The 10,504-nt window shown below is 54.8% G+C and overlaps 1 protein-coding gene across 1 annotated transcript in view; it reads left to right on the plus strand.

Annotated features, from left to right (window-relative positions):
* The window catches only part of SDK1 (sidekick cell adhesion molecule 1), a 613,965-nt gene that overhangs the window by 475,581 nt on the left and 127,880 nt on the right, over positions 1 to 10,504 (plus strand). Inside the window, exon 20 of the mRNA XM_006889744.1 lies at positions 5,751 to 5,849. Coding sequence (XP_006889806.1) covers positions 5,751 to 5,849 — 99 coding nt within the window. The remainder of the gene's footprint in view (positions 1 to 5,750; positions 5,850 to 10,504) is intronic.

Consider the following 10,504-nt stretch of genomic DNA (forward strand, 5'->3'; position numbering starts at 1 on the left):
GGCTATCAGCCACCCTACAGTGGTGAGGGCAGCCCACGGGCTATGAGCCAGTTGTAGAATGGTGTGGAGCACGGGGCGCCCAGCACTGGGGCACACACAGAACACATTGCAGGCCCTGTCTTCCAGAGTTCTCACCCTGTTAGCTTCAGGAAGGCTGCCCACTGGATGCCATGGGTACTGCCCGGCAGAGGGTGATGCCCGGGATGTGATGGGGCCCTGGCTGCAGGAAGCAGAAAGAGACTCCAGTCTCAGTTGGGTGATCAGTCACATGTCTGTCCTTCCTTTCTGATATCCAAAGTGTATGCGGCAAAACACACCAGTGCAGCAGTTCCTACACTTTGGTGATGTTGACTCCGGGCACACATCACGAGTCTGGGGGTTCAGTTCCAGTCTGCTGCAGTAGAGCGGATGCTGCGGTGATCTTCCAGCCTCTCTCTCTGTTGCCACTTCAGTCCACAAGGTGTACTGTTGTTAGACGGCGTTGGGCCAACCCTGACTCAGCGAGCCTGTGAGCAGGGTGGAGCCGGTCTCCTCCCGGTCCCCTGCTCTCTGCCAGGCTGGGGCCCGGCGTTGCGCTCATGGTCCTCCTTTCTCGTTGAGGGTCTTCCTCTCTTCAGCTGACCGTCCCCCTTTCCAAGCCTGATGTCCTTTTCCCAGGACTGCTCCTCCTGAAGACACCCTGAACGGATGCGAAACTGGTCTCGCCGTCCTGGCCTCTGAGGAGCAGCCTGTTTGCCCTTCCTCCAGGACGGATGTGCACGTGCTTTGGGCGTCCATGGGGTATTCGAGACTGCTTGCCAGCACCACAAAGGCGTCCATGCCTCTCTGATCTTCCTTGGTCGATATCCAACTTACCATGCAGATGAAGTAATTGAAAATACCAGGACTTGGATTAGGGACACCCTCGGCTTTAAGCTGACACCATTGCTCTTTCACCCTTTGAAGAGGTCCTTGGCAGCAGATTTGCCCTGTGGAACATGTCTCTTGAGTTTCTGATTGATACTGCCACGGGTGTTGGTTGTGGAAGCATTGGCAACTTCCATCTTTGTCTTTGATGATGAAATTTTGAGAATGACCAGAATGTGAACCAAAGCCTCGCGGTGAATTGGGGGATGGTGCTGGTAGACCTGCTCTGTGCAGGGCTGCATTTCCTGCTTTCACAGGTGATACGGTCGAGTGCTTTCACAGGTGATCAGGTGGAGTGTGGTAGAGCGAGTGGAGGCTTGCTGGGAGCTGCCTGCGCACTCTCACCTGCCCTGCCCAACTGTGCCTCCCCAAGCAGCACTTGCTGTCCCTCTGTCACAGAGCTCCCACTCTGCTCTTTCAAGTTGCTGTTGTGATTTTGATCCCAGATAGACGTTGTTTTTAAAAACGAGTGATGTTCAAGGTCACATGAGTCCTGAGTAACTTGCTCCCTGGAGAAGGGTAAACAATGGAATGGAAAACAAAGTCAGAAAAAAAGAGGAACACCTTTAATAAGATGGACTGATGGTCCTTTCCAGGCATGGCCGGTCAGGGATGGCCAGAGGCCGGGCAGGGCATGGTGAGGGCAACATGGGACTGCGTGAGGGTGGTGGGGGCGGTGTGGGACCATGCGGGGATGGTGTGGGACTGGGCGTGGTGACAAGGGACTGGGCAGGGATGCTGAGGACAGCCTGGGAGGGATGGTGAGGACAGCCTGGGACCGGGCGGGGATTCCATTCTGTCCGCCCATGGGGTCACTCTTAGTGCCAGCACTGAGGAAGAAAACGGCTTTCCATGTCCGAGTGTAACTGGACTCTGTAGGGTGTCGGGCTGACCTTGGGTGTGACAAGTGCAGCTTCCACCCCTTGGGGGTGCCGGCCTGTCGTGGATTCTCGACTCCTCAGCTGTCTTTCTCCAGGGAAGTAAGACTGCTTCGGGCGGGGCCTTGGGGAAGAAAGCAGAGGAAGGTGAGTACAGATCGCAAGGGCCGCGGTGTTGCCGCCCGGTTCCCACAGAGCCGGAGGACGGCCGCTCGGCAGCCATCCAGGAAGCAGAAACACGACGAACATAAAAGCAGCAAAAAGCTTTCCCTGCTCCTTCATCGATCGGAGAAGAACAAGCGCTCACAACCGCCGGCTTGTCTTTCTGGAAGCTCAGCACTGGAGGCGGACAAGCGGTCCTGACAGCCGTTCTATTTTAACAGTCTTCCACCCTGGAAGAGAAGAACTTGTCAGTGCCTTTGAGCTCATCCGTGGGGGGAGGAAGGAAATGGAAGTCCTTTCAAAGTTTCGCCTGCATAGGTGTATTTTTACAAGGCCAAGACCGTTTTCTCTAAATTACAAGTTGTGCTCAGAGGCCAAGTACCAGTTGAGGGACGAGGTGTCGGGTCCACCTCAGACACCTGGGCTGGCTGTGTGGTCAGAGCAGGGACTGTCCCCACAGCACCTTGCAAAGACCTTGGCTCCGGTTCCTGTGTCCCAGAGCATGGTTGTTGCTGTTAGGAGGGTCTCGTATGGCATTACTCAGCATGCCCCCTGGGCAGCCTGGGCACAGATGACCAGTGGCATCCAGTGTCCTCTGCTGGTGTAGAGGACACATTTGAGAGCGTGATGAAAGTGAGCCAAGTGCTGGCTGCTTCTCCCCTCTGTCCCATTGCCCCGCTCTGCTTGGGCCTCTGGCGCTCCATCTCTCGGGCCCGCCCTGCTCCGTGACTGGGCCTCCTGCGTTTCTCCTGGAATGGCCACACGGGCTCTGTGGTCACCAGGTCCTGCTGAGTCCTGCCTGACGCCCTGCTCCCCATCCTTGGACCCCCTGTGCTGGTCCAGCTCACCTGTCATTGCCTTCACTTATTCGTGGCTCCCAGAGAGAAGGCCACGTGTTTCCAGCAGGTCGAATCTACCGGCGGCTTTGAGAAAGATGGCTGATGTCTTCCTGTCCAGTCTACAGCCTCAGAAACCCAACAGAGGATCAGCTGTGAGCCGGTTCCAAGTCACAGCAATGAGGAAGCTACTTTACCAAGTACGATGGCCTTTGGGGACCAGCCCTTCCTTGGAGCACCATTCCATGTGATTTACAGCCTCTGAAAACCTGTAGGGGTCAGCTTGAGTCAATTCCCATTGAATGGTCCGTGATGACATGATGATTTTGGTATAAGTTAACAGACAGTGCATGCAGACTGTGTTTTGTGGCCTTGGTCACAGTCCCTGCCATGTGACAGCACTCCTCCCAGATCCTGGTGTGACCCATTTCCACCTGTCCTTCTGCCCTCTCCCTGCCTGGCGGGGCTGGATCTGTAAAAAGACAGATGGCTTGCTTTTTTCTCCTTCAAAGTTCTGGGAGGGTTTGAACCCTCTACCTAGAATTTATCCTCTGAGCAGTTAACCAGTATACCACCAGAGCTCCTGGAAGAGAGAGGGGCAGGCATGGGGGCCTGGCTGGTAAGGCGACACCAGAGAAGCTGAACGAGTTAGAGTGAACAGCTGACATTTTGGTCTGAAATATGAGCTCAGGATGCCGATTCCTCTGGAGCTGAGTTTGCGTAGAGCCACCTTCCTTCCCCCCCTTACTGTCCCCTGCTCCCCACTTCCTCCTAGCACTCCAATCTCCTCCAGGGCACCCTGCCTTCTCTGCGTACACTGGTCAGGACTACAAGTCTGAAAAAGCAAAGATAGCACTTTGAGGACTAAGGTGCCCACCCCAAACCATGGTGTTTTCACTTGCTGTGTGTGTGTCGAAGGTGGCAAAGCTTACTCTCACACACTCCAGGCGTGTTGCGAGGAGAGCCTGTTCCCTGGGGAGGGACGTCATGCTTGGAAAGGTAGAGGGTCGGTGAAAGGGAGGAAGACCCTCAACTGGATGGACCAACACAATGACTGCCGCGTGGGTCCTAGTGTGTCAGGACGTGTGAGGATGGCACAGGACAGGACAGGGTGCAGATCTCTTGTTCACAGGGTCACTATGGGCCGTAGTTGACTCGATGACACCTTACAACAACAATGTGGATGCTCGACAGTGACTAAGGAGGTCTGGAGGAGAACTGAGGCCTTTGAATCACGGAGCTGGTGAAGAATACCGAAGACATAAATGACCTGGAGGAAGGACAGCCAGGGGCCTTGGGGGCGAGGATGGGGCCTCCGTCCCTGGGGTTTTGAAGGGACCAGCCCCTGGAGGGCCTCATGCTTGGTGATGCTCGGTGACTAGAAGGAGGCCCCCCAGTGAGATGACTGACACCGTGGCTGTAACAAAGGACTTGCCCGCGACGGTGGCCCAGGACACGCTGTGCTTCAGTCCATGTTGATGGGGCTGCAGGAGTCGGAGCCAATGGCAAAGACAACCGCGTTCTCTGAGAACATTGTGGGGTCGGCTCCAGGAGATCCACGCAACCCCTGGGGTGGGGACACTCACAGCTGTGGTCGCTGGGGCCTGGTTGGCCCTTTGCACAGGCACTGTGCCAGGCGGGGAAGACCAGAAGACGGACGCTGCCTGAACACCAGGCAGCAGGGCACAGCTGCTCTAGGGGTGCTCGGGAGAGCAGACCTTCGTGCAGGAGCACCAGGCTGAAGCTTTCTGTTAGAGCCGGCGCCAGGAAGTCAAACAAGGAGGCAGAAGAGAGGGATAAAGATAGATTTATTAGGAAGTCACGTCCCCATAGATGGGCTGGACAGAGCGATGAGGGGGCCTCGATGGATGTCTGGATGGGCCTTGGGGCTGGAGGCTGAGCCAGTGCAATGGTGTCGTGAAGAGTTCAAGGGTTAGTGGGCAGTTCTTACTCCAGTCGACTGTCTTTGACATCACCCATGCTCCCCAAAGCACCCCTGCTTCTGACATTACTCACGGGCCCAAAGCGCCAATTCTCCACGTGCCAGCATCTGTTTCCTGTTCTCAAAGCTCCATCTCATAAGCACAACCTTCTGCTCCCACATCTCCTTGGTTCTGGTCCTGACAAGATGGCATGGCGTCCACCACAGACTCGAGCACAGACCCGGCTACACTGTGTTCTGTTCCGCACAGGGCCACTGAGAGCTAGAGCCAAACCTGGCATCTAACCACCTCGAATGTTCTCTGGGCATTTCCATGGTGCTGGAGCCGGCAGGCTGCTTTGGTATCCCATTGAAACGTCCCCTCGGAGCCTGGGCATGGGTCCCCATTGCACAGATGGGCAAACCAAAGGCTTGCGGGTGTGAGTCCTGGTCCAGTACCTACACGTGACCACACCTCGGCCACCCTGCCTGGTTGTAGCAGGAGTGTTCTGGAGAGGGAAGCACTCTTCTCCTGAGACTTTTCCAAGCCAGGGCTGGGCCTTCTGGGATCTGGAACAGGAGGTATTCTGGACCTGGATTTGGGGTCAGGGGGCAGACGGCACTTAGAGAGCCAGTTGTGGTGGGCTGATGCCGGCCCTGGTTCCCAGCATCTAATGGCCTCTCTGAGCCAGACAAATGGGAGGCAGTGCCACCCAGGGAGCCCCCAAGTGTGCAGACCTCCCAGGGCTCTCTTTCGTTGTCCTCAAGGCTGGGGCGGCCCAGCAGTTCACCCTGTGTGCACAAAGCTGGCCTCCTCCCAGATCCCCCAGCCTTCAGGATGTCATGATTTCCTGCAGATTTCACCCCCCTCCCCTTGTGAACGCTCATATACACATACATATACATGCATTTGTGCACACATGAACACACATACATGCGTGCCCAGACGCATGCATGCACACTTATAGATACACATGCACGCACATGCATGCACGTGCAAACACGAGCTGGGCCTTGGTGTTACCAGACCCCTGTTTGCCTTGCCAGGGCCGGGAGCGGTGGGGCACCTGAGCTTCACAGAGATTCTGGACACGTCCCTGAAGGTCAGCTGGCAGGAGCCCCTGGAGAAGAATGGCATCGTCACCGGTGAGTGGCCGCTTCCGGAGGGAAGGCTGTAGGCTCCGTGGGCATCATGGCTTTCTTTGGGATAGTGAAAGGCTGTGGTGCCTGAGGGGCCATGGGCCTGGGGCACCGTCACCAGCCCAGCTGTCCGGCTCTGCTGCGGAGTGATGCCCGCCAGGGCCCTGTCCTCAGAGGTCCAGCCATTCCCTCCATCATAGCCTTCAGCTGAGGAAGCTAAGAGGGAGATGGAGACAAGGAGAAGGGCTGAACTTGAACTTCAGAAGGCCCTCTGAGGTTGAAGGGTCTCTAGGGGAACAGCTTACCTTCTGTGGGGTTTTCATGATTTCCTTTTTCAGCTGAGGTTTCTGACAGTAGGTCACGGAGCTGCTGGCTCCCGGGTGGTGCTTCCACCGCACAGAACTCCTCCCGTGCAGATTGCATGGGTCCTTAGCAATGCTTATTTCAAATGCCCGCCACAGAACACGGTTGTAGGCTGCTTACATGCTGTATTTCTTAGAGTATGTGATGCTAACAATGCCGGTTTATAAAATCTTTCTACACTGAATGACGTTACTAGTTTTATTGGTAACTGAACAGAAGCTTTTGCAGTCCTCTAATTACTGTTCCTTCTCAAGAAAGTTCCTGATCGGCCCTGAATCGAGACCAGCAGTTGATGGAGCTGTTGGTTCCAAGCAGGAGCCTAAGTAAATATCTTGCTATGGTCTGTTGGCCATTTTTCAGAACTTTGAAAGTGTAACGGTCAATTTACTAGAAAGAAACAGTTCAGTCATTGGTGATAAATACGTATCAGTAGTTGTTTGTAATCTCCAGATTTCAGAATATAGGGATACTTGTTATGATGCTTTCATTAGAATTATAAAACTGTCAAATTTATTACCAGAAAGTCACTGGAAGGGTTTCATACCCCAGACAGGACAGTTGTGAACTCTGACCCTCCTTTGGGTAGTGTCCCTTCGTGTGGTCAGGACCCTAACATATTTTCAGCTATCCAAATTAGAAATATGTGTTTTCTCTCCCTTCTTTGAAATAATAGCTTTTATATCACAGTGTCTCTTGATTCTTCTAAGAACACAATTACCATGTGTTTCACAAAGTTTGCAGTTGTTCATTGAATTGTAAAAGTGTATCTTTATTATGGACATTGATTAAAAAAGTTGCTTTCCTAGGGGGGAAAAAAAAGAATGTTACTGATGGAGGGTAGCAAATAGCCCTTGACCACAATCCTACAGCTAACAAACCAGACAGCGTGGTATAGTCAACCACCATAGGACCATTCACAGCATCAAGGGGACCTCATGCTGTGTGAATTAAGTCAGTCACGAGGGCTGTATAGGGTGTAAGACCACTGTGAAAAAGCCAGTGAGAGCTTTCCCCATAGGTAACATCATTCGGAAGAGTTACTGTGGGTGGGAAGGGAGGGAGAGGGGACTGGAGGAGGAGTAGACAAGAGCCACACCCTCATGGGCATGTTCAAGGCCATTCCCCCGAATAGTATGCTGATCACCCCACCTCAGGGTCTCCCACTCCCTCACTCCTTCACCAAACATGATATCCTTCTCGGTGCTTGGTCCCACTTGATGGTGTCTGGAGTCAGCAGACAGGGCTCGGTAAGGACGCATCAGGGGTCCTTGCTTGCTTTAAGAAGTAGACTGCCACCCCTTTCTTCCTAGTCTGTGTGAGTCTAGAAGCTCTGTCCACTGTGGGTACACAGCTTCCAGCTCACGTTCTCGCCGGTGTCGCTTTCCCACCGTGCCACTGCACCCCAACCTCATCCATGATGGCAGGGCAGACGTCACTTCTCTATGCAGCCGTGAAATCTCGTTGCCAAGTTGTGGTGACTCACAGCTGACCCCTGGCGAGGTTTCCAACACTGTAAACGCAAGGAGGGAGATTGTCCGTCTTTGTCCCTCAGACCTGGTGGGCTCACCGAGATGGAGAGGGCCAGCAGCTGTCCCCTGTGGACCTGGCCACCAGCCTCTTCCGCTAGATGTTAGACGAGATTAATGTGTGGTCGTCAGGAACAGAACCTGCAGGGTCTCCAGGGTCTGCCTGCACATTCCATTGGGATTCAGCGAATCCTGGAGCAGAGGAAATTAAGTGAATGGAGTGGAGGAGGGGAGCCTGCTGGGGCCTAGTTGAATTTAATCTTGCCTTTACCAGAACAAAAGGGAAAAACCCCAAACAAGCCAGTGTGAGCCGGAGCCCCATAAGCTTAGCAGGAGGCTACTATTGGGCAGGAAAGCTCTCCAGCGCTGGCCGCTGGCCGCTTCTGGGAGTGAATCAGTGCTGCCCTCCCCACTGACTTCACGGCGTGGGCTGCAGGCAGAGTGGCAGGTCACTCATGGGGCCCAGTCCACGCTGACACACGCTAGTCCGACAGCTGCACAGGGAAGACACCCTCTTCCCTAGCACACGCTTAGCCCGCCCCGGCCCCCATCCTTCACTCTTCATTCAGCTTTAAAGTGCAAAGAAAAATCCTATCCAGGGGCACAGCAGCGTGGAGCCCACATTTCACCGCTAAGCAGAGGCTGCCGATACCCCAATGCACGACCATCTGTTTCTCCAGCTAATAGGGCTTAATGGACTCATTTCGTGTTTTATTTAAACAAATACCTGTAGTTACAAGTGAGGGTCTGTTGTTGACTGTGGAATGCTGAGCACCAGCTTCGTAAGGCACTTAAGTCCGTGGCCCTCTCCTGGTGAAGTCTGGAGGAAACTGGGGCCTGGTGGCACCGTGGTTTAATGCTTGGCTGTTCACCACAAGTTCTGGAGTTCACACACGCACACACACACACACACACACCCAGCGCTGCACAGGGGAGAGATTTAGCAGTTAGCTCGCTGAGAGCTCTGCAGCCTTAGAAGCTGATGGGCCTCTGCACGCTCTCATGCTGCATTGCCGGCCTCGCCTTGATGGCAGGGGGTTGGTTTGGTGTGTGCTTGGCCAGAGGTTTCTGGTGGAGACGGTCAAGGTGATCATCTGCTAACTGAACGGCTGGAGATTCAAGGTCACCCGCCTGGGCCGTGGAAGAAAGGCCTGGTGCTCTATCTGGGCAAACCAGCCACTGAGAGGCCGTGGCGCCCGCGGCTGCCATGGTGCCCGCTCCTGACCATGGTGCCTGCGGCAGCCATGGTGCCTGCTGCGTTAGGAGCCCTGGGGGCGCTGCGGTTGCTAACCAAAAGGTCAGTGGTTCAGACCCACTCCACAGGAGCAGGAGGGCAGCCTTGGAACCCCTTTGGGTGAGAATGTATTCCGTGGATGAGGGCCACTGGGGTAACCAGACATAATCCCCCTCCCGTCAAGTTTATTCACACACGTTGACCTCCAGGAGAGGGGGTCTTGGGAGGCAGGGGAGTACGGGAGCTCCTGTGTCACCTCAGGGCTGGGTGGGGGCCTGCAGCTCTGCGACACAGGTCAATCACAAAAGGACCGATCCTATGTGAATTCAGGGCTTTGAAAAGTTAAAAGTTTACACCCAGGAAGAAGCATTCCTTGTCATCACCAGGGTTAGAAGAGGGGAAGGGCAGGAAATGACGTCAAGGAAGTCTTAGGGGGTGAGGAGGAAGGCGGGGCGCAGAGGGGAGACGCACACAGTACCATTACAGACAAGGACGGCTCTGTGACATCACCAGGGAGACCAGACCCTCTGCTGTCCAGTCCTTCTCACGGGAGCACCATCCTTCAGTGAGCTCACCTTCTTCCTGCAGGGCTACTGGTGGACTAGAACCACTGACCTTTGGTTAGCAGCACCACGCAGTGCCGTGTGCCACAGAGCATCCTGTACTGATAGTGACGACGTCATTACAGGCACAGTCCGGCATTGTCAGTGTTACTAAAGGAAACCCCAGGACCGGTAGACTGCAGTAGGCAGGAGGGTGGCCAAGGAGTCTGTCCTGCTGGCCTGGTGGGGCTCCAGCTCGTAACCACCACGGGAGAAGCCTGACCTCTGTCACCTTCTCCTTTACCCTGCCTTTGCTTTTAGAAGACCGCATAAGAACTGAGCTCCTAACCAAAAGGTTGGCAGTTTGAACCCACCAGCTGCTCAGCAGGAGAAAGAGGGATCTTATCTTCCAATGAAGATTTACAGCCTCATAAACCAGAGGGCCAGAGCCTTGGTCAGGGGCTGAAGCAAAGGTCTGGGTTTGCTTTGCTTTTGTGCTTATAGGGGATCTCAGCTCTGAGAGACACTGGTGTCAGCCCGGGACCTTTAGAAGACACATTGTTAACACAGGGGCTGCTGTGAGAGGCAGGCGCTGGGATCAGATGTGACCAGTACACCATGTTAGTGCAGCTTCACCGGGCACTCCCCCCTCACCTGTCTCCCTCTAATTCGGGGCTTGGAAGGAGAGGAGAGGCCCCACCCTCTAAGTCCCATCGTCACCCACTCTCCCCTCCACAAACTCTGATTTATGAGGGCCACAATGGAGAGGGACAGTCTGTGATTGGATGCACTGCTCTCGGGCAGAGCGTTCACTTCAGATCACAGAAAATGACTTCTGAAGCTCAGGCGCAGGTGGGTCGGGATGCCCACGGGAGCAGGTCAGGCGAGGAGATGGTGCCTGGCTCCCAGCCCCCTCCTCCCACCGCATCCAGCACCCTGGTCAGGGGCGAGTCCTTCCCAGAGCAGCTGTGTGCACCTGCACAGCTAGTGCCCTCC

The sequence above is a fragment of the Elephantulus edwardii genome, unplaced genomic scaffold, assembly GCF_000299155.1.
Source record: "Elephantulus edwardii isolate Elephantulus edwardi_28Jun2011 unplaced genomic scaffold, EleEdw1.0 scaffold00080, whole genome shotgun sequence".
Classification (NCBI taxonomy): domain Eukaryota; kingdom Metazoa; phylum Chordata; class Mammalia; order Macroscelidea; family Macroscelididae; genus Elephantulus; species Elephantulus edwardii.